At 31.9% G+C, this 25969-nt stretch overlaps 1 protein-coding gene across 1 annotated transcript in view; it reads right to left on the bottom strand.

The window, feature by feature from the left end:
* The window catches only part of LOC114329223 (protein dissatisfaction), a 167586-nt gene that overhangs the window by 20327 nt on the left and 121290 nt on the right, over window positions 1-25969 (bottom strand). The window contains exons 5-6 of the mRNA XM_028278265.2: window positions 25504-25647; window positions 6433-6672 (exon numbers count right to left, since the gene is read on the bottom strand). Coding sequence (XP_028134066.2) covers window positions 6433-6672; window positions 25504-25647 — 384 coding nt within the window. The remainder of the gene's footprint in view (window positions 1-6432; window positions 6673-25503; window positions 25648-25969) is intronic.

Genomic DNA, 25969 nt, shown 5'->3' with positions numbered 1-25969 from the left:
TATTATAAATATGCTAGTTTCATTTTGTTTTTCCGTAAGACAAACATTGGTAAAGATATGGCTGTTCAAAATTTTGCATACACTCGTGATTAGTGACCGTTCCAGATTTTTCAACTATAACCCTTTCAAAAATAAGCACTTTAAACCGGTGAGACTGACAGATCATATAAAAAATAGATACTTAAGTAAGTAAATTGTTTGTAAAGCGGTAGCGATTAATTTCATTTGGAGAGCTAAACACGGGGAGATTGTCATGATTTTTTTACCAAAAAACAAAGATGGCCAACTTTATTTTGAGCGTAACTCGCTTATTTTTAATGCTAAAAACTTTTATAAAGAATTAAAATAAAGCTTTTTATAAACACTTTAAAAAGTTTAAATGGGTTTTTCCCGAAAAGTGCTTAATTTTTCTGTGATTTCACCTTGAAATATTCGATTTGGAATTAGACGAATAAGAACGTATTTTTCATGAGCTACAACTTTGTTTTTACTCGATTGACGGACTTTACTGATATACAATTTTTTTTCGGTTTTTTATAAGCTACGCTTTTGCTAAGAATATTTTTTTCCATCAAATATTTAGTTTTTGAGTTATTTGTGAAAGACCGTCTGAAAACGTAGTTTTTTGGTCGAAAAATAAACATTTTCAATCGCAAATATCTCGAAAAATATTTACTTACATAAAAAACTCTATAGAACAAAAGTTGCTTAAAATCAGTCAATTTATCCATTTCCGGTCTTATCTTGAACGTATGTTTTTTCACCCCCGAGAAGGGGTGACTGTCACTCTCCAAGTAAAAGCAACCAAGGGCACAATTTAAACTTTGAAGTGGAGGGTAAGTAGAACCTAAATCCAAATTTTCATACAATTCGGAGTTGCCCCTGAAAATTACACGGTATCGCCGTATTTCCCGTTCATTTACTGGGCTATTAAACCCAGTTTAAACTAAATATTTCTCAAAATACTTACAAAATAAACAAATAATTATTTTTTTTACTTGGTATACTAAATAAAATCTTCTAATTAAGTTAGGTTAATTCTTATAAGTTAATTTTCTTATATTACCATCAGGAAGAACAAAAGAGATCATTTGAGGAAAAGCAGTTAGCATAGAAGGGATAAGAAATCAAAACGAAACTCGAAAATTTTACAGAAATCTAAACAAAATGAGCAAATAGTTTAAACAAGAAACAGGGAGCTGTAAGAATTATCCTAAATGATACGGTCTCGATCTTGAACACATGAATTGAGTTTTTCGACGCCAAATTTAATGGTCATCATAGAGAAGAGGCAGATAATATCCTAGCAGATCAAAATGATAGGAATCTATTCAATCCAAACGAAAGACCACCTACCATTAAGGAAGTTTCTCAAGTTATTAAAAGCTAAAAAATAATACACCACTAATAAGAACTGACCCAATTTGCATGAGCTCTACAAGAATGGTGGCGACGACTTGCTACAAACACTGCTTAAACTTTTATGACTTGTCTGGCAAAATAAGACCAGGCCCTGTAAATCGTGCCAAGGCGTGATATGCTTGTTACATAAAAAAGGCGACCAGGTCCAGTATGCCAATTTGACTATAGAGCAGGGGTGGGCAAATACTTTTAAGCGGGCCAAAATGAAATTTTCAAAATGTCTCCCGGGCCGGAAGACTATACCCAGTGTGTACGCTAATGTTTTTGGTGGAGGTTTTTCTCTGCCCAAGAAATTTTTTTGACAAAGATACTAAAGTATCATTTTAAAGTATTTGGAGAAAGACATTTGACTGTTAATAATAATAAATTGTCTTTCTGGTGTGTACATGCGAACAATTTGTTCCCAGTAAAATTTCGAAATTTTTAATATGGTCCAGTATACAGTGCGCTGGAATAAGTGTTACCCCTCCCTATTAACTTATTTATTTTTAGCACATAAGCAAAACGCTCGAACAGGTCGATTTTTAAAACATTCGTAGTATATTCTGGCATCAATGTTTTGAACTTTACGTGAACCCTCTTCAGATGACAGGCATAACTTTGATTTTTTTAATGGGAAAGTACATCATGTGACACCTCATTTAAAAGCTTTTGAGATACTTATTACAAAAATGAATAATATTTAAATCTTTCTTAAGAGCGTAAGCGTAAAATTTCGGTCGAATTATTTTTAAATGCATTCATTTTTTGCGGATCCTGAGAAAACTAATAAGTATTTTTGAAAGATTTAAACGCAGAATGAAAGATTACATTATTACCGAGGGCTAAAAGTCCCTTAAATAAACAAAAAGTTTCTTTTGAATTATATATTTTAAGTTAAAAATCACTCTTAATTGTCTACTTTTTTCACCCCTGAAACTTATTAAAATCATCATTAAAGAAGTTCTCAGGGATTTAAAACCCTCGGTAATACCGTAATCTTTCATATTGCGTTTAAATTTTTCAAAAATACTTATTAGTTTTCTCAGGATCCGCAAAGACGGAGAACGCTATAAAAAACCGGGATAATAATAAAAATGTTATGTCCACTCTCTTCTTCTTTATTGGATTGTTAATGCTGACTTAATGAAAAAGCTGCAAGCTTTTGAGATGTGGCTTTTTAGGGGAATTATGAAAATACCATGGACCGATAATATTACGAACGAAATGGCGTTGCACAGAATGGAAGAGGAACAGAGAACTTTTGACCATCATTAAAAGGAGAAAGACATAATTTGAAATTAAAAATCACACTAAATTTTTTATTTTTTATCCCTCTGTGATAAACATTATAAAAGTTTTCAGGGACTTTCGGCCCTCGGTAATAATGTAATATTTCATTCTGCGTTTAAATTTTTCAAAAATACTTATTAGTTTTCTCAGGATTCGAAAAAATAAATGCATTACGCTCTTAAAAAGATCACTTGCGAGATTTCTCAATGGGCCGGATAAAGTAACCAAAAGGACCGGATCCGGCCCGCGGGCCGGCTTTTGCCCACCCCTTCTATAGAGGATAACCCCGTTAACACCTGCCCGTTAAAGGTTTGTCCGTTCTAGTATTTCCTGATGACGAGTTCTTCATTTGTGTTGTACCTAGGGCCTAGGATGCTAACTTGAACTTCGTGAGTGTCCCATTTCATCACAATTCCAGCACATTAGATATTATGGTCTTCATTTTCTTGGATGCAATGCCTTTTATCAGTAAAGACTGGATTATATGCAAAATGCATATGCATATATATGCTGCATATTTCTCATGTTTTTCATAAATGCATATGCCTTGCATATTTGGAGATTTAAGAGCATATAAATGCATATTTTGATGGGAATTTACTCTACCCCATTTAAAAATAAGGTATATATTAGTAACATCAACATCCATTAAAATAAAATGTGAAAGTAAATATTTTGCTGTTAAGCTCCTTTGTTGTTGTACCCATAAACATAATGGGCGTTATTTATAGCTGCAGGTATCATTATCCGGATATTTAAGATTTATAGACTTCTCAGAATTTACAAATTACCTAAGTAAATACCGATTATATTTTGAATAACATTACAAATATTACCTGTACTTTCTGCTGGTGTCGGCCAACTATGAATTATTCTGGGAAAACCAACCAAAACGAAATTTTAAGCATTTTAAGGGTAGGATAGATTATTTTATTTTATGAATGGTTAGTCTTAAATCAATCGCCGATTATTCAACTTTTGTGATTGCAAGTTATTGACTATACTGTGTAAAAAAATCATTTTATTATTATTGTGAAAATGCCTAAAGTAGCAAGGGAAAAATCAAGTCTTCTCAGAAGTTGGATTGGAAGTAACAATCATCTAAAAGTTATCGACAGTGAAAGTATGTTTTGCACCATTTGTGATAAAAAGGTAAGTTCTCCACTTCAATAGATTTTTAAACTTATCAAACTTCTTTGCACATCTATGTGTCTGTCTATTCTAAAATGACAAACCGTCCCATTTCTTCAAAAACTGTTTTTTAAAGTTCGCAACGGTTTGGCTTATACAGAGCGAGGTGTTGAGAGTGGCCCACCCTGTATACTACGGTACACTGACTGTACTTTATTGTTTGACGATTTCAATTTCACTTTGAGAAATAAAAAAAAATTGGGGGAGGTTTAAAAAGTTTGATCATTTTAATGTAGGTATCTATTTACGAAAACATCTAAAACATCATTATCATTATATTCCAGATTCCATGTCAAAAGAAATTCCAAGTAGTTCAACACATAAAAACTTCACTTCACCAAACTAAGCTATCAAAAAATGATAATAAACCTCGCCAGCAGATTCTACAGAACAGTTTGCAGATTCAGAATACGTCAGTTGGGCAAGAAACCTTTGCAAAGGATTTATGCCATTTTTTTTTGAACTGCAATATCCCTCTGCACAAGTTAGAACATAAATCGTGTCAAAACTTTTTAAAAACTTATTGCAAGATTAAAGATAAACCAGCTCAAATACCAAGTTCTTCAACTCTTCGGAAAAAATATGTCAGTGCATGTTACAAAGATGTGATGACGAGTATTAAAAATCAGTTAAAAGCCGAATATCTTTGTATTTCCGTCGACGAAACAACGGATACAAAGGGTCGACAAATTGCGAATCTAATTGTTGGAGTTCTTAACGACTCTGGCGATTTTAAAAACTCATACTTAATTAGTGTAAAATGTTTGGAAAAAACAAACTATGCTACAATAGCTAGATTTGTTAACGAATCCCTAACAAATTTTTTTTTACCTGATCAAGTACCATTTGAAAAAATATTATTAATGCTTAGTGATGCCGCCTCATATATGATGAAAGCTGCATCCAATCTTAAAATCTTTTTCCCTAATTTAATTCACTGTACATGTTTGGCGCACGGCCTAAACAGAGTTGCAGAGAAAGTTAGAATTGAATTTCCCAATGTAAACACCTTAATAAATAATGTAAAAAAAGTATTTCTGAAAGCACCACTACGTGTACAGGTATATAGGGAGATGCTTCCCGATATTCCTTTACCACCAGAACCAGTATTAACCAGATGGGGAACTTGGCTTAAAAGTGCTATATTTTTATCTGAACACTACGACGACATCAAAAGCGTTATTTCAAGTTTTGATCCGACTTGTACCGCTATTGATAACTGTCAAAATATTTTTAAAGAAAAGTCTATTAAAAATCAATTGTTGTATATAAAATCGAATTTCGATATCATTGAAAGTTCAATTACAAAATTAGAGGCTCAAAATTTATGTCTTCACAATAGTATGTCTATTGTTGATTCGGTTAAACAGAAAATAACAAATCTGAATGGGGAAATTGGAGTAAAAATTAAAGATAAACTTGATGACGTTTTAAACAAAAATGAGGGTTTCACTTTATTGCGTTCAATAAATAATATAATCAATTTTGGAAACTTCGATGAAAATATTAATATGGATCCGTCTCTAATAGCAAAGTTTAAATATGCCCCAATTACATCTTGTGACGTTGAGAGATCTTTTTCTGCCTATAAACAAATATTAACAGATAGAAGACATAATATTAGTTTAGAAAATATGAATCAATATATGATTATTTATTGTAACAATAAAAATATGTAAATTTGTTTTATTGTACTCTTTTTATAATATTAGTTTAGAAAATATGAATCAATATTGTAACAATAAAAATATGTACATTTATTTTATTGTACTCTTATTTATCTTGTGGTCAAAATAAAATATTTTGCCGTTTTATTTGTCACAAAACCTGAAGTTAAAAAAATATATTAAGAAATAATAATACAATTTGGTTTAAATTCAAACCTATTTATTTATTTTTATTATTTTTTATTTATTTATGTATTTAACGTAAACCATAAAATTATTCATATAAAAATAAGTGCATATATAAATGCATATTTGCATGTTAATTGTGCATATTCAGCTTGTTTTAAAATGCATATTGCATGCATATTTTAGACATTTTTTAGTGCATATTTTCCAGTCTCTATTTATCAGGTTAACAATCTGGTCAATTTTGTTTCTATATTCTTCCTCTTTTACAGTCCTAACTTTACTGTACCCACCAGAGGCCTGCTGATTCCTATTCGAGAGCGGCGGACAAGACATTTGGATTTTTTCTCGATCAAAAATGGGTTACAAGCCTCGTATATAGGCTTTTCCGCCTTTTTCTGTCTAATTTCTTTTTTTTTTCTTCCGACGTTGGCGTTACATTCTCCTAATATGTAGATTAACTTATACTTAAGTATAAGAACGTCTCTTTTGTGTGCGCATTAGCGTCTTCTATATGGGCAACAACAACTGTTTGCCCATTTCTTTAAGAACGATTTCCGAGGTGAAAATTTAAATGTCATAATAAACGTATTTTCAATTGAAATTGCGGTTAATCATTATTAAAGATAACCTTAAAATACCACAAGAAATAGCAAAAAGAAAATACTATAATTAAGTAAGTATTATACCATACCTGTATTGTTTTGATTTCGGTGGCAGTATGCAAATCTGCTGGCAGTCTTTCCCTAGCCTGGGGGCATCCCAGCAAAGTTGATAGATCCCAAGGAACCGACCATTGAGCGAGGTGTAATAAAAATAATTCTTTCCAGGATTCTTGTAAAAGTAAGAGTTGATCGTGTTTGCTCAGTGTTTGAAACGGAGTTAAACATCTAACCCATCTCACGGCCATGAAGAGCAATCTGGCTGTAGTTTCCTGTATAATAGAAAAAATTGTTATTACATATGATATACTTTTTAATTTAAAGTATAAGTACCACTTATTAATTATTATAAATATTATCTCTTCTAAATAAAATACCTACTAATCAACATAAATGTGTAAAATAATAGTAGTCCCAAAAAGTCTATTGTTTACTGTATGCGGCAATATTTCTATAATACAGTGGAACCTCGATTATCCGTCAGGGCACCGGACCAAGGGTAGGACGGATAATCGAAAAGATGGTTAACAGAACATTAAAAAAATTCAAAATTCATAGTACAGCTCTCAAATTTTATTTGTATGTTTTGTTTGACAATATAAGAGAGATTTGTGTTCGTACAATCTAATCAGTTTGTCAGCTGTAGTCTGTCAGCTTCTGAAGCTGCTTCCTCCGCCTCTGTTGCCATTTCAACGATTTCATCATCTGTCAACAATGGCTATCTTTTTGCGTCCTCATCACAAATTAACCATTATTTTATGTCATCTTTAGGCCACGAAAACAAAACAGTTAATTCATTCTTAAAAAATGGTGATAGCGAAACTGTACATTTCAGCGAATTTCACTTGGCCTATCGACTTATCGCAATGCTCAAACAAAATGAATTTATGACTCATTTTTGACTTCTGTAGTTAATACAACTTATGTACGGACCCTGACGGTTAACAGAGGTAACGGTTAATGGAGAGACAGATAATCGAGGTTCCACTGTAATCTAGTGCAAGGTCTATATTTTCTAGTAGGTAGCAATGATAAAATAAAATTTACTATGTTATTTCGGAATAAGCCACAATTGTTTAAAATTAAATTTATTTGACATTTCGAGTTCCACTTCGGAAATCGTTAACAAAATACAAAACATTAATAAATTAAACAAATTTTGTTTTTGTTGCTTCAAAAAGATCTTCTAATAATTTATATCTTTTAATGACAATAATTTTATCGGACTCATTCATATTGACCTTTCCAAAGTGGAAATCTTCTTCTTCTTCTTCTCGTTGTCCTTATATACCCAATAAGGTCGCCCGACCTTGCTGTCACCTATCCATCTTTTGGATGGACAAAAGATGACAAAATCTCACCGGAAAGTTCGGCTTGGGAGAGAAATCAAAGAGGTGAGCGTCTAATAGAATTCTGCCAAGAAAATGACTTCGTCATTACAAATACCTGGTTTCAACTTCCAGAAAGGCGTCTCTACACGTGGAAATCCCCTCAAGATGGACATCAAGGTAAAATAGTACGGAATCAAATAGACTACATCCTAATAAACCATCGATTTCGGAACAATATTAAAGATGTAAGAACTTACCCCGGCGCCGACATAAACTCAAATCATAATTTACTCTGCTCCAAAATACAAATTAAATTAAAGAAACTAACAAAGCCAACTAAGCCTAGTAAGATATATCTCGACCCCCTTAAAAACACCCAAACTCGCGAACACATAGCACAGCAGATAAATAGTAAAATGCACAGAATATCAAATATACCAAACGAAAACAGAACTATTAACGAATGTTGGTACGATATTCAAAACTCGATTTTAGAGGACTTAAGGGAATCTTTAAAAACACCTACAATGTTGGCAAAAAATGAATGGATGAACCAAGAAATTCTAGACTTGATGGAAGTTCGACGAAAATACAAAAAGAGAAATATTATTAAATACCGTGAAATTAACAAACTCATAAAAAGAAAAATTAAACAGGCCAAAGAATCCTGGCTCGAGAATTCATGTAAAGAAATAGAAGACCTCCAAAAAAAAGCATGACAGTTTCAACCTCCACAAGAAACTTAAATATACCTCCGGAATTAGAAAACAGAAAAATGCTCACGTACTTAAAACCGCAGACGGAAAAATTTGTGATCACGAACAACAGTGCAAAGAATGGGAGAGACACATCAGTGACCTTTTTGACGATGCTTCTCGAGAAAATGCTCCAAATACTACCTGTGACAACCAATTAGACAGAGGTCCCAGTATACTGAAGTCAGAAGTCATAAAAGCAATACAACAAGCCAAAAACAATAAAGCACCTGGACCAGATCAAATCACTGTTGAGCTACTTAAACTTTTGGATGAGGAAAACATTACCTACTTGACTACTTTCTTTAACAAAATTTACAACGAAGGAAAAATACCAGATGATTGGTTGGAGTCACTTTTTATAACATTACCAAAGAAAAGTAGGCCCACCAAATGCAGCGATTTTAGACTAATCAGTTTGATGAGTCACACACTTAAGATACTTTTACGTATTATACAAAACCGAGTATTCCTTCTGTGCGAAACTAGAATGGGTAATAAGCAATTTGGATTTAGAAATGATCTAGGAACTAGAGAAGCACTATTTTGTATACTCGTTCTATTACAAAAAAGTTGTGAATTCCGAAAGAACGTTTATGTTTGTTTCATCGACTTCGAGAAGGCATTCGACCGAGTACAACATGATACACTTTTCGATTGCCTGCAGGCAGCAGGACTTGACCACTACGATATAAGACTGCTGAAATACTTATATTACAATCAAGTAGCCTCTATCCAAATTGGAGACAGTCGTACTGAAAAACTGCCGATAAAACGTGGAGTACGACAAGGTTGTGTTTTATCACCCACCCTTTTTAATCTGTACTCTGAAGAAATCTTTAGGGAGGCTTTGGATGACAGACAAGAGGGAGTAAGGCTAGGCGGAGAAGTAATCAACAATATTAGATACGCTGACGATACAGCCATTCTTGCTGAAAATTTACAAGATCTTCAGACACTACTAAATCTAGTCAGTGAAGCAAGCTATCGGAGAGGCCTTAAAATCAACATTTCAAAAACAAAGTGGATGGCAGTTGGAAAGATTAATATAGATCAAGGTCAGCTTTCTCTTGATGGAGAGGAGTTAGAACGGGTAAATCATTTCAAGTACCTTGGCAGCTGGTTAAATGTAAATTGTGACTCTGATGAAGAGATAATAACTAGGATCGAAATATCATGGAAGGCTTTTATGACCTGGAAACCAGTTTTATGTAATAGAAACCTGTCGATGAATATTCGAAAGAAGGTGCTGAAATGTTATGTGTAGTCTATCCTATTGTGGGATGTTATGTGTAGTCTATCCTAATAGGGATTAGTAGTTGAGATGTCGAGCAGATAGGTTGTGTGTACGCAGTCCCTCCGCTCATATAAATTTCGAGGCACAATGATATTGTTTAACGGCAATTAATATTCCATTAAACTTTTAACTATACCAAACGTCGATATTGTGTGGTTTGAAAACCGAAAAAAGTAGTGTGTTATTCTGTTTTTTGTGTTTTTGTTTTTCATCATGGGGCTTACAAAGCGTGACCTGGAGGAAATTTCTTTAATTGTGGAAAATAAAATGAAACAATTAATGAGTGAAGAATATATAAATAATTTTTCAGATAAAGTTGCAAAAATATTAAAAACAAATTATGCTGAAACTATTTCAACTCTAGAAAATCAAGTAGCTAGTTTGAAAATGGAAAATGCTGATCTCCAATTAAATATGGACAACTTGGAGCAACAAGGTAGAAACAAAAACTTAAGATTCTTTGGACTCACCCTAAATTCAAACGAAAATATCAATGAAGTTATTTTACACGTGCTTAATAATGATATGAAATTAAAAAACATTGGTGTTGGTGATTTGAAGAAATGTTATCGTGTGTTAAATAAAAACAATGATCGAGAAAACCCTAGGCCCCCAGCTGTTTTGGTGAGAACTACAACTGCTGTTAGAGAAAAAATTTTAATGAACAGAAAACTGCTGAGGTCAACAGGTATTTACATTCAGGAAGACCTTACTAAAACAAGGTTATGTCTTTTTAAAAAGTGTATTGAAACATTTTCAAAAAAAGATGTGTGGTCGAAATACGGTAATATTTATGTTAGATATAATAATTCCATTCACCGCATTAAGAGTCCCTCAGATATACAATTACTTGCTGGGATTTAGTTCCCAAATTTTTAAAAAATAAAAATTGAACAATGCGGTTGATTTTTGTTAAATAATTTATTGATGTTTATTGTGTTCCCATATAAACAAATATCCACAGAGAACGACAGTTCTCACCAGTGGCGCACAACACCCCTACAAGCGACACTATATATACACGAAATTTTCGATTTTCTAAACCTGACTGAATTGAAAATTGGGCCAAATCCCATCTTAAAATTTAGGAAAAGACTCGTTCATCCATATGTTACCTTTCCATTTTGGTTCAAGGGTGTGGATTTTACGGCCCTTCCCATTTAAAGCCCGTTTTTCGTTCTCGTCCCCAAAACTTCCAAAAATTTCAAAAATTTAAGCCCGACCTTTGCGGCTTCTGATAGCACAGATCATTACCTTTCCAACGCATGTTTAATTTTGAAAATCGGTTATACCATTCAAAAGTTATCGAGCTCAGAAATATGACTCAATTTTTATTTAAAAAATGGAAAATGTTTGTGGATATGTATGTATGTATGTATGTATGTGTGTGGAAAAGTTGCACCGATCTGAATTTTTTTTTCTGTGTTTCAAGAAGGTGTGAGGGTCGATTCAGAATAGGTTTAATTTTTGACTTCTGACTACCCGTAAGCCAGCTAGAGGACTAGGTAGATACAAAATAGCATATTTTTTGGGCGTATATATCTTAGGTTCAAGAAAAGACATGAAAACCCCAAATATACCAAATCAATAGGGTTGAGTTAAGCTTTCAAATGGCGCTTAAGCGATCAAGCTGAGATATACACACTGCTAACCAGAGCCAAAAAACTGAAAAATTAAACTTTGAAAATTTTGGCTTTTCGACAATTACTCAAAATTTCAACCTACGAATTGCGCCAATAACTGAGCGTTTGTAGAAGGACTCAGGACGCGTCTAACGGTGTATACCTTATATCTGGAAAAATTCGAATTTTTAAGTTATAGGCTTCATAAGTATAATCAAATCTATTTCTTATGGGAAAAACGGTTTTTCAAGCTCAATAATTCCTGTAATACGTTTAGTTATCATACTAGATCTTGGATGCGTCAGATACTACTTGTCAATACGTTTCAAATTCATGTTTAGTGATCAACATCAGGTAAACCGTTCAGAAGTTATAGAGCTCCAAAAGTATAATTAGTCCAGGAACTGAAATTTTTCACTTCGCAATTTTTACAGAATGGATAGATTTGCTTGAAAATTTGACAACAAGTAGTGGATAGTCCAAGGATCAAAATCTATATGATGCCGAAAGACGCTTTTACCATGGGGTGGTTGCCACCTCATCTCGAGGGTGGAAATTTTTTATTATACTTTGACCGCAAATGCTGGTAAAAATATTAATTATAAGCAAAAAATGTTCATTATACATTTTTTTGATAAAATTAATAGTTTTCGATTTATTGGTTATCGAAGCTGTTAGTTTTATATCGAAATACACCCCCCTACACGCGACACTATATATACACGAAATTTTCGATTTTCTAAATCTGACTGAATTGAAAATTGGGCCAACTCCCATCTTAAAGTTCAGAAAAAAAAGTCACCCATTTATATGTCAACCATCGATTTTGGTCCAAGAGTGTAGATTTTACGGCCCTTCCTATTTAGGGTCTGTTTTTCGTTCTCGTCCCCACAACTCCCAAAAACTTTAAAAATTTAAGTCTAACCTTTGCGGCTTCTAATAAAACTGATCATTACCTTTCCAACGCATGTCTAATTTTGAAAATCGGTTATACCACTCAAAAGTTATAGAGCTTAGAAATGTGACTTAATTTTTATTTAAAAAAGGGAAAATGTTTGTGGATATACAGCGTGTCTACTTGAGTTGGAAACATATGGGAAACTTTTTTATTATTAATTTTACGAAAAAAAGTTATTCTTTATAAAAAGTTCTGCATGCCCCAAAACCTAAGATTAAATTATCAGATATCAAATTTTCTCAATATTATACGAGGTATGTCAAAAAATATGAATTTCGGCTAAGGGTAAAGTACCTTTATTTCTCTCAATATCGAAAATTCTTATGATAAAAAGTTGTTTGGAATTAAAAACTAAGATGAAATATGCAATTACATGCTTCTTATTGAAAAAAAAATATTTTTCTCAAATTTATGGATACCCAACATCGTTTTTAATTATTACAAATATCATAACTCGTTTATTATTCATTTTACGAAAAAAAGTTATTCTTCATAAAAAACTTTGCATGGTCTAAAATCTAAGACACAACCATGATATATTAACTTTTATTAATTTTATACGAGGTGTGTCAAAAAATATGAAATTCGCTCAATATTATAGCACCTTTATATTTCACAGTATTTCAATTAGAAGGATGTAATTGCATATTGACACATAGTTTTTAATTCTAAACAACTTTTTTAATAACCGTTTTCAATATTGTGAAAAATAAAGGTACTTTACTCTTGAGTGAAATTCATATTTTTTGACATAACTCGTATAAAATTAATAAAATGTCATATCTGTTGGTTGAATCTTCGGTCTTAGGACATACAGAGATTTTTATAAAGAATACCTTTTTTTCGTAAAAGTAATAATAAAAGAGTTATCGTATGTGTAATGAATAAAAACGAAGTTAGTATCAATAAATTTGAGAAAAATTTGGAAAATATTTTTTTCCAATTAGAAGCATGTAATTACATATTTGAGCTTGGTTTTTATTTCCAAACAACTTTTCATAATAAGAATTTTCGATATTGAGATAAATAAAGGTACTTTACCCTTAGCCGAAATTCATATTTTTTGACATACCTCGTATAATATTGAGAAAATTTGATATCTGATAATTGAATCTTAGGTTTTGGGGCATGCAGAACTTTTTATAAAGAATAACTTTTTTTCGTAAAATTAATAATAAAAAAGTTTCCCATATGTTTCCAACTCAAGTAGACACGCTGTATATGTATGTGTGTTTGAAAGTTAAACCGATTTGATATTTTTCCTCTGTGTTTGAAGAGGGGGTCAGGGCCGATTTAGAACCGGTGTAGTTTGTGACTTTTGACCACCCATAAGCCAGCTATAGGACTTGGTAGGTACAAAATGGCATATGTTTTGGGGGTATATATATTCGGATCAAGAAGAGCCAGGAGAACAGCAAATACATCAAATTAATAGTGTTGACTTAAGCTTTCAAATGGTGTCTAAGCCGTCAGGATCAGACATACACACGGCTCAGTATAGCCGAAAAACTGAAAAACTAAACTTTGAAAATTTTGGTTTTTCGACAATTACTCAACATTTCAACCTACGAATTGCGCCAATAACTTAGCGTTTGAAGAAGGACTCAAGACGAATTTAACGGTGTATACCTCATATCCCGGAAAATTTGAATTTTTTAGGTTATAGGCTTCATAAGTATGATAAAATCTATTTCCTGTGAGAAAAACGGTTTCTCAAGCTCAATAATTCCTGTAATAGCTTCAGTTATCATACTTGACCGTAGATCCATCAGATACTACTGGTCAATACGTTTCAAACTCATGTTTACTAATCAAAATCGGTTAAGCCGTTTAGAAGTTATTAAGCTACAAAAGTATAATCCAATTAACGATTATTCCCGAATTGATTTATGTAGTTGTAGTGGTTACGACGCTAAATTTGATCTGGCAACGGGCAATCCTACTTCATCTACCGGCCATCTCAATATTTTGTTTTCAATCTATTTCGAATAAAAAAAAATCTAGTGTACATTCGATGGACACTAGATCATTTGGGAGATAATGCAACAAAGGTGACCATTTATAAAGCTTGACGTGTAATAGAGGAACATTGTATTCAACTTCATACATTTAATTTATAAATAACTTTGAAAAACTCCTGATACAAGAATAAAAAACCGCTAAACGCCGTAAAAATGAGTGGCGCATAAAATATTCCAGCTACAAAAGATCTGATATGAATATTACGTGGCGCAAAAATGGATTTTCATTTGATGCAAAACAAAATTCTAGTTTTATTTTAAAAGATTTTTCCATAATATTTGCTAAATTTGAAGTAAACGCGCCACAAAAGAGTTTCAAAATTCAAACTGTATCAAAGTTACTCTTTTGTGGCGCGTTTACTTCAAATTTAGCAAATATTATGGAAAAATCTTTTAAAATAAAACTAGAATTTTGTTTTGCATCAAATGAAAATCCATTTTCGCGCCACGTAATATTCATATCAGATCTTTTGTAGCTGGAATATTTTATGCGCCACTCATTTTTACGGCGTTTAGCGGTTTTTTATTCTTGTAATAATATTACTCGTCTTATATACCCAGTCTGAATTAAGTGTCATTTTACATTTACATGCGAATAATTTGTTTTACATACTAGTGTCATGTTCTCAATAGACAGATGTGAGAAATTAATTTTGATGCATACTACAGTCAAGTTTCATTTTTATTTCGTTTTAAATTAAATACTAGTAATTATTTGCAAAAGTTCAATTTTATAGACGTACGGATCAAGGCATATATTACTTTTTTGTTGCTCTCGTTGTTCTTACATTACTTTTTTGTAGCAATTAGTAGATAGCGCAATTACCTAGGTAAGTAGTTTATAAGGTTTTATTTTCACCTTAAAGGAATGTGTGACCAAAATATATTAAATAAAATAAATCTTTGGGATAAAATTACATTGGCTCGAAATTAGGTTGCATATTCCTAATAATTATATTGAACCTTGAGAACGATAATTTTTATTTGGTTTATATGTATTTAACTATAATTCCATAGCAAAATTTTTCAGTTTTTATTACATAAATGAAGTAATGTGCTTTTGCAATCATGATATGTTATAGTGTGCATACAAACATAACTACTATTTACCGTATACCGTATAATATCATTGGTTGTATATTTCCTTAGAATTTTTTTTTCTTTTTTTCAGTTTTTACTGCATTCATTGTGATAAATGTACATTGTAGTCCATGATTTAATATAGGTACATAATTATAATCACCAAATTGTTATAAAATTGCCGTTTCTTAACTTAGGGTTTTTTTAATGTATATTTGCTTATTTCGCCACTGCATTAAAACATGTATTTTTTTTCCCATCAGAAATTGCCTTATAAAATACAATCAAAATTTTTATTTTCTATTTAATGACGGATTGATTGCTAACATGACTTATGTTTGTATCTTTTTCGATTACAAAACTAATTATAATTAATATCCTTTCTTCCACTTATTTTATCCCTAATTTTTCTAGCCTCCATCACTTCCTCTTTCTTTTTTGTTTGTTTTGTTTCAAATTACTACATTACAGATGATATTTAACGTAGGACACGTTAATGTTCGTTCACTTGTACCTCATTTTCATGAATTTAAAAATTTGGTTGTTAGTGCTGATTGTGATATTGTGGGCGTCACTGAGACATGGTTACACGATGGAATTAATGATACAATGGTAAGTATTGATGGCTATTCTTTTGCTCGACAAGACAGACCAGCAAGAGCTGGTGGGGTGGGGATGTATATTAAAAATAACTATAAATTCGAAATTATTTTATCAGAATATAATGAGTTGTTTGAATACATATGGATAACGGTTTATATTGGGAAAGTTTTGTATGCAATTGGTACCATATACAGGAAACCTAAAACTAATTGTTCGTTATTTTTAGAACACTGCGAGGATATGTTTTCTTCAATTTTTTCAAATTATGATAATATTATATGTGTTGGTGATTTTAACATTAATGTTCTTGACCTAGAAGATAATCATACTGTGAAATTTTATGATATTTTGGATACTTTTAATTTAAAGCAACTCATTAAAGAACCAACAAGAGGCATCTCCTTATTAGATCTTATTATCACAAATATTGATATTAAAAAATGTAATGAATATGTCGATATAGACATGATTGCGGATCATGCGGCAGTTTTTTGTAAATTTAATGTCGAAGGTACCGAATCTCATATTAAAAAAGGGTTAACTATCGAGATATTAAAAATATTGATTATAATAATTTTTTGAATGATCTTCATTTAATACCGTGGCATACTATATTTCGAACAGATGATATTGGTGCTAAAGTATCGCATTTACAAACTTATATTCTGTCAGTTCTTGATGTACCGGGTGTCCCAATAAGAATGGCTCTCGGCCATATCTCAGGAACCGTTTATAATAGAGCTTTGAAATAAAAATTTTTATAACAAAAGTTGCCTCAGGAAAAGCCTGGAAATTATTTTCATAATTGTGGGTCCAGCGCTAGAGGGCGTAATTGAATATCAAAAATAAAAAAAACTAAATTTTACAAAATTTTCCTAATGAAGGGGTACTGGAAATCCGATTATTGTATTCTTCATCAAATTCTGCGCATATTTGATTTAACAAGTTTAACTCTACCTTTGCAAATAAGAGGTGGGGGTGAGTGGGAACCTTGTTATGAAAAAATGGCTGTAAGTCCGGTTCTGCTAAATCAAATTTTGAAAACTGGGTCTTGTTGAAGACAGATCTTTTTCTTCAATGTAAGCGTGATAATTTTGAACCATCCTAGTAAGTAATAAGCTAGCTGGGAGGCGTTATTTATTTTTTTTCAGAAATCTAGTTTTCTTTGGAAAATATTAAATACAAGTATGCATTTTGAATCATACTTTATAAAATTAGATTAAATTAGCAATAGAATAGCGAAAACCGCATGTCGATACGTTTTTTCTATCTCAAGATATCTCGAGAAACGTGTAAATTTTATACATAACTGTTACTATCACCGGTAAACTAAGTTAATGAAAACTAGTGTGCTGTGGAAAAAAAAACAAAATAACATTTTCCAGATGTCAACGTATAAAAATATAATTAATTAAAACAACAATATAAAGAGAAACAATACTATTAAAATTAAATATAACACAGAACAAAAAGAACTACTTAGTGACGACCTAAGTATTCAAATTGTTGCCCATCATACACTACTCTAGAATACATTATCCAGAGAATACTAAACGCCATTGAAAGCATATCGAGAGCAGAAATTGAGACTGCTGTTCAATCTACTCTTGAAAGAGTAAATGTTTGCAACAAAAATGATGGGCAAAAATTTGAACGTTTATGTCATCACTAAATAGTTGTTTTTATTTCTTTGTAATAGGGCTTTTCAACGCTTCTCATTTGTTTCGAGCCTCTGTCATATGCCGTATAATCCGTGTATAATATTAATATACGAGATATGAACGAGGCTCGAAACAAATGAGGAGCGTTGAAAAGACCTAATATACGTTGACAGCTGGAAAATGTTTCTTTGTTGTTTCCATAGCACACTACTTTTAATGAATTTCGTTTACCGGTGACAGTAGCAGTTATGTTTTTAAATTTACACGTTTTGTAAGATATCTCGAGATAGAAAAAAGGTATTAACATGTGGTTTTCGCTATTCTGTTGCTAATTTTGTCTAATTTTGTAATATGGTATTAAAAATGCATGTTTGTATTTAATATTTTCCAAGGAACACTAGATTTCTGAAAAAAATTAAATAACGCCTTCTAGCTGGCATATTACTCAGTAAGTTGGTTCTAAATCATAACTTTTACATTGACGAAAAAGATCTGTCTTCAACAAGACCAAGTTTGCAAAATTTGATTAAGCAGAACCGGACTCACAGCCAGTTTTTCATAACAAGGTTCCCACTCACCCCCACCTCTTATTTCCAAAGGTAGACCTAAACTTGTCAAATCAAATATGCGTAGAATTTTATGAAAAATACGACGATCGGATTTCCAGTGCCCCTTCATTAGGAAAATTTTGTAAAATTTAGATTTTTTAATTTTTGATATTCAATTACGCCCTCTAGCGGTGGTCCCACAATTATGAAAATAATTTCCAGGCTTTTCCTGAGGCAACTTTTGTTATAAATTTTTTTATTTCAAAGCTCTACTATAAACGGTTCTTGAGATATGGCCGAGAGCCATTCTTATTGGGACACCCGGTACATGCGCCTTTAAAATCAATTTTAGTCAGTAATGTAAAGCCATACTCTCCGTGGATTACTGGTAATATTAAACATTTGCAAAAGTTACGTGACAATGCATTAAATAGATTTAGAAGAACACAATTACCGGAACATTGGTTGTACTACAAACAATTTCGAAATTATACAACTACTGCCATTAAAGCGGAAAAAAGGGCTTACCTTAATATGAAATTTCAGAATTCGAACTCAAAGGAAAAATGGGCCGAATTAAAAAAACTTAATATATCCAAACAGAAAAAAAAAAATGAATTACCTAGGCATTTAAAATCAGTAGAGGATATAAATAATTTTTTTATTAATAATATAAATATAATGCCAGGTAGTAAAGAATTACTTAACTATTATGCTCATAACGTAAAAGAGGGTATTAATGATAACTTCAGTTTTTCGTATGTTTCTGAAGAGCTTATTAAGGATATCATTTTTTCGTTAAAATCTAAAGCTTTTGGCAATGACCACTTAAATATTACAATTGTTCAGTTGTGCTGTCCTGTGATTATTCCTATTCTAACTCACATAATAAATGTTTGCATTGAAAAAAGTTACTTTCCTTTAGACTGGAAATTTGCAAAAGTTATACCTTTGCCGAAAATCACCTCACCTAAAGAGTACAATGATCTTAGATTAATTAGTATTTTACCTACATTTTCAAAAATTTTTGAACGAGTTATGGAAAGTCAGATTAGAGATTTTTTAAGCACTAATAAAATTTTGCCAGAAAACCAATCGGGTTTTAGACGTAATCATGGGTGTGCAACTGCACTTGTTGATGTTGTTGATGATGTTATTATATCTTTAGATTTGAACAAGGTTACTCTTCTTTTTCTTTTAGACTTTACTAAAGCCTTTGACTTAATTAATCATGATATATTATTAGCAATATTACAGTTTTATAAATTTAGTGTCAGTTCCAGGAATCTTCTTGCCTCTTACTTACATAAGCGTAAACAAATTGTTCAGATTGATGAAATGACTTCTTCATCTAGTGAAATAAAGTCAGTTGTACCTCAGGGAAGTATTTTGGGTCCATTATTATTTAGTTTGTATACATCAACATTTCCTAAATGTCTTAACTACTGCAACTATCACTTATACGCGGATGATACGCAAATTTATTTGTCATTTGAACATTCTAATGTATTAGAAGCTGTTGAACGCCTAAAAATTGATTTGTTCAATATTTACAAAACGGCTACTGACCATGCACTTAAAATTAACCCATCAAAATCTGTAGCATTATTGTTTTGCAATGAAAATATACGTGAATCCATTTTGGCTAACGTTTCACTTGAAATCAATGGTACAAATATTCCTATAAAATTAAATTCTAAAAACTTAGGCCTTTTATTGGATTCGAGACTAAGGTTTAAAGAACATATATCTCTTAAATTGAAGGCAGCTTATGCAACTTTAAAAATGATTTATGCACAAAGACATTGTTTATCACAGGACGTCAAAAAACTTTTATGCGATTCATTAGTTTTATCACACTTTAATCACTGCGACGTTGTATATGGACCGTGTTTAGACAGTACTGATTCACGAAGGGTTCAAAAACTGCAAAACTCGTGTGTACGTCTGATTTGCGGTATTAGAAAATTTGGCAGGATCTCGAGTAAATTCAAACAATTAAACTGGTTAAATATGTACAACAGACGGCAATTACATTTTAGTTGTTTATGTCATAAGGTATATTAAAAAAGCATCCCACCCTATTTACACAACAGGTTAACCTTCAGAACGGATATACACAATTTAAATATCAGACGCAATACTATTCTTCGTGTTTCTAGACATAACAAGGTATTATTTCAGAGAGGTTTTTCCTACAATGTCGCAGTTTGCATTAACAACTTATTTAAATTAGATTCAGGTTTATTAACTACCTCAGCATCATCATTTAAAAATCGATATAAGAAGCATCTGTTAAATTTACAAAATATATGAACAACTTTTGCGTAAAGTTTTAAACGAACTACTCTCCTTTCCTTTGTCCCTTCGTTCTTTGTTCCTTTCTTCCTTCTACCTTTCCACAATTCCTAATATCTTTTTAATTATCGTTTTAATAATTATTGTATTTATTGTTAGCTATGCTCTCGTTTCACTAAATACGTATTTTAATATGGTAGGCACTGGTGGAAGAACAGAAGTGGACTGGGTAACTGGTCCACGACTGAACCAGTTGTAGCCTTTTATCCACTAACTCAATGTATGTAATTTATTGTAAGCATGTACTATGTTATTGTGGATAATAAATGTATTATTATTATTATTATTATTATTATTGTATGGTTGTGAGACATGGACGTTAAAAACCACAATGCTAAACAAAATAGAAGCATTCGAATTGTGGTGCTATCGACGAATCCTAAAGATATCGTGGGTTTCGCACACTTCCAATGAAGATGTTCTTCAAATGATGAATTCGGAACGTCTGCTCATAAGCATCATAAAGAGGAGAAAAACAGAATACTTCGGCCATATAATTAGAGGACCTAAATACCATCTGCTTCGCCTTATAATACAAGGAAAAGTGGAGGGAAAGAGATGGATTGGTCGAAAGAAATTTTCATGGCTGCGTAATATTAGACAATGGTGTGGCTGCACAGTAGAAGAATTATTTCGCGCAGCAGCCGATAGAGAGAGATTTCAGGAAATTGTAAACATGATGACGGCCAACGTCTGAATACAGACACGGCACCTAAAGAAGAAGATCCATCTTTTACCCATTTCTTTCACACCTTCCGGTCTCCGGTCTCCTGTCATATCCTTCATCTGTTGCACTGTTTTCCCTCTCTTGGTCTCGATTTCCTGGATTTGTTCCATCCACCCCTTTCTAGGTATGTCCCTTCTTCTTTTCCCCTATCTTTTGGCTTGTCACTTTCTTTACTATCTAGTCTGTTCTCGTTTATTCTAGTTATATGTCCAAACCAATTCAGTTTTCTTTTTTTGTCTCAATTCAATTTTTTTCTCTATTGGTTCCTGTCTTAGCTCGTTTCTGATGTTCTCGTTCCTTTCCATGTCCAGCTTCGTTTTGTCAGATGTTTTTTTCAACCGCTTCATTTCTGCTGCATTTATGGCACTTTCGTGTATTTTATTTGTAACCCATATCTCGCTTGCATATAGAAGAATTGGTACTGTGATTGTATTATATACTTAGGTACATGTATTTTTGATTCCTGGCTGATTTCCCTTTTTCTCAGTTTCATATTATTTATTGCATAATATTATATTCTCGTTGCTTTCTTTGTCCTATTTGCAATTTCTAAATCTAGCTTTCCGTCGTTCGATATTATCGTGCTCAGATATACTCGTAGGCCGTCACCATCTCCAATCCTTCTGACCTATTTTCATCGTCTTTCATGTTCTTTATTTCCTCAGTCCATACATCAATAATTAAGTAGTCGTTGCATCTTTTTCGGGTTGTCTGCTATGAAAACCACGTCGTCCGCATACAGTAATCCTTCTATCATAACTGGTGTCAGGTGCGTGTATTATTGTTTTTAAGTTATCCTTTTTATATTTTTAAATAATTTATCAATAATTATGACAAATAGGAGTGAGCTTAGGTGCTTAGGCTATCTCCTAGTTTTATCCCCTTGTTCATCCTAAATTCTAGTGATCTGCTACCTCCCATTTATAGGTACTTTCCCCATTTGAAGTGGAAATCAAAACGTCAAATAAATTTAATTTCCATCTAAAATTGTGTCTTATTTCCAAATAAAACAGTAAATTGAATAAGATGCCACAAGAAAATAGCTTCAGAACAATGATAAAATAAAATATTCGATAATTTTATCCGTTAATGTATAATATAAAACTATAATGTTGAAACATCAATAAAAAAAGTCCGAACACATAAAATATATCAATACCACTGGTGGTTTAGAATTCAACATTTGCATTTAAAATTTCTAAATATTTTCCATATAGGTATCCTTTTTCTCAGTGTATTCAATTTTTACTGCACTACAGCAGGAATAGACAGGGGTTGAAAATGCAAGACGAAAGTGAATAGAAATGAAAAGAGGTGTGGACTGAAATCTACCAGTGCTATTCGCGGTGACTTTTCGGCTGAAAGACAGCCACGAGTGGAGGAAAAGCCAAAATGAAATAACTCCTCTGACTTTTCCGACCACGCCTCCGAATATTTCACTCCCACAAATTACCAAAATTTTCCACGACGTGAATGTGTTAATCCTTGAATTTGAAAAGACATATATAGATATATATGTTTTTAAAATGGCTTTATTTTAATTTACCTGAATATAATATGATGGTATTGATTCTATTTTGTATCTTAGAGATGAATTTAAACAGTAATGAACTGTTTCTCTAATGCATTTTCCGTTGACTTGTACTAATAGTCCTGTCGCCAGGCAGGGTACAACGGCCTCCTTTATTCAGATGGATTTACCCCAAGTTTTTTTTATGTATTTTGACTCGTAGAACACGAATTTTTTGGGTAACAGTTGATCCGGATGTCGATAAGATTGTTATAAACAAAGAACTTGAGGAATTACATAACAGCGATTTTTCGCAAAACAAAACAAAACATTTTTTTGTATTTTTTGGGTCATTCGAAGCAAAAAATGTTGTGACAAGTTTTTCGTAGGATGCATAGTTTTCGAGATAAACGCGGTTGAACTTTCAAAAAATCGAAAAATTGCAATTTTTGAACCCGAGTAACTCTTGATTAAAAAATAAAATAGCAATTCTACTTACAGCATTTGCTAGTTTAAGTCAAATTCTATCGGTTTTGATTATTTGCATTGCTAAAAATTAATTTTTTTATTGCGAAACAAAGCTATAAACACGTAGTGCTTGAGTGATGTTTTCAATGCATTTCCCATTTACAACCGAACGAGTAGGCGCGTCTACAAACAGGCAATTTATTATAAATTATATAATACGAACCATGCATTAGGCACGGGAAACACTATTTGTTTATAGCTGTGTTTGACAATAAAAACATTTATTTTTAGCAATGCAAATAATCAAAACCGATAGGATTTGACTTGAACTTTCAAATGCGGTAAGCAGAATTGCTATTTAGTGCAGTCACTGAAGGTTTTCACCTCCGATTTCGTTGAACCTCCATCGATTTTCATGAAAATTGGTGTGTAATTAGAGAATACCTCAAGGAACAAAGGTGACATGATGCTAACTTGCGCTTTTACCCTAGGGGTGGATGCCACCCCTTCTCGGGGGTGAAACTTATTTTATTAAAAATAATACCATAAGTCGATAGAGGGACAAATTATAAGCAAAATTTGTTATATAAAGTTATTAAAATAAATCAACACTTTTTGAGTTATTAAAGACCAAAGATTTTATTTTTTCGTAAAAAGATGTATAAATATTTTAAATCGGTTTTTCACGTATAAATCAAAAACTATAAGCTTTTACAAAAAAGTTATTATTACTGAAATTGAAGATAATAAAAAATTAAATACATTCCTCACATAAAGAACTAAACTCATGTTAGTTCAAAGTGAGTTATTGGCAATTGAATGTGTATTTTTTTCGACGAGTACTCCAATCTAAGTATTCAAGCTTAAATAACGGGAAAACGATGCAATGTATAAAATATTCCTGCTAAACATTTGCCAAAATACTTCGGAATACCTATTTAATGAGCTTCAGAACAAGGTAATAGCGTCAAAATTAAGCAAATTATAATGAAAATAAAAGAACCGTTTCGAATTTTTTAGGAAAAAGTGAAAAATAAAACATACGCCATTTCCACAAAAATTAAAATTTATAGTAATCCTTACAAGAACTTCTTTATATTAGCATAAGTAATGTTTTCGATAATTTTGACCGATTTAGAATGCATATTTTTGAAAAAAAGATATAATTTAAAAAAATCATAATTTTTAAAATTATTGTAATTCTCATATTCTTTTGATAATAACTCCAAAAATACTCAATATACGTAATAAATTATATATAACCAAATTTTTGTTCTTTCTATGCCAAATATTTTATCTGTTTTACTATTTCTATAGGGTAAAAAATAACCGAGATAGAAGCGTTTAAATCTTAAATTTTGCTGTGGGAACCATGCAACCGGGGTCATTGAACCTATACTTTTTAAAAAAGTAAGGGGTTTAAAAGATTAGGTTCAACGTGCTTAAATAGCACTTGGAATTAACTTTCTAACAGTTTTTAGATAAACCTGATATCGTAAACACGAACGAAGTTATTAAAAAAAAAACAATAGCATTTTTTGGAAAAACACAGACCAACTGGCACAGTGCCCATTGAACTGGCAAGTACCTAGTTTTTTCGAGCAGGGAGGCATGTTGCCCTTTAAGCATGTACTAATTTAATCCTTCAACATCGACTGGTATTCACCATATTTTATTTAAATCTATCATGTAAACCATATATTATAATGTTACCACTCTAATTGGTGTGCTAGTTTCAACTACTCAGCAGAATGGACTGAAGATGTTCTGAATTAGAACGAAAACGTTTTGCACGACTTTTTATGAAGTTTTTTAATAAACCATTTTATACCAGTATACAACTTGAAGTTTTTACTTCTGTATGAGTTTTTTTTTACTAAGATTTTGTTGCATATTCTTTATAAATGTTAAATGTTAATAGATGTCGATTATGCCGACTCTTGAGAAATTTAAAAATTCCTTATTTTTCGTCCTATTTCATAAAAATAACAAATACACTCTTTAAATAAACACTCATAAAAATAAATCTAAGCACATTTTTGTGATACTATTAAATCGGTTATTTGGTATCATCTCCCTCATTTATATATTTTTTAAATCGTATTTGAAATAAACTAAATTTTAATTAAAACACAGATGGCACGAAATGAAAAAAGAAACGAACCTGCAACATTTCCCACGTCGGCGTGAGGGGTAATGGTGCTAAGGGTGGACTTGTGGCTAGAGGTAAGCCTGTAGGGCTCGGCATTATTCCTGGATCACTTGTTGGCGATTCTAGCTGAGATAGTTTAGTGCCCCATACCAATTCCTATTCACAGAAACACAACGTTAAAGCTTACGTATTACATTTACATAAACAAATACGAGTATATCAATTAATACGATTATAGTAGCTACGATTTATTTGACTTTATTTTTTTTGGAAAATATAATTAGCCTTTGATGGTATTTTTACTTCTTTTGTTTTCAATGATAGCAAAACAGTGGCTACAAAAGTGATAGCAAAAAGTATGCTACAAGATAAAAGAAAAAAGGACAAGACAAATATGAAATAGTAGTCATGGGGAAACTAATTTCTCAATTGGACAATGAAGAATTGGAAAAGGCATTATACGATACAGTGCGTCCAT

Source organism: Diabrotica virgifera, chromosome 7, assembly GCF_917563875.1.
Source record: "Diabrotica virgifera virgifera chromosome 7, PGI_DIABVI_V3a".
In the NCBI taxonomy this organism is placed as follows: domain Eukaryota; kingdom Metazoa; phylum Arthropoda; class Insecta; order Coleoptera; family Chrysomelidae; genus Diabrotica; species Diabrotica virgifera.
Note: the sequence above shows the minus strand (reverse complement) of the source record. Positions and strands in the feature narration are given on the sequence as shown.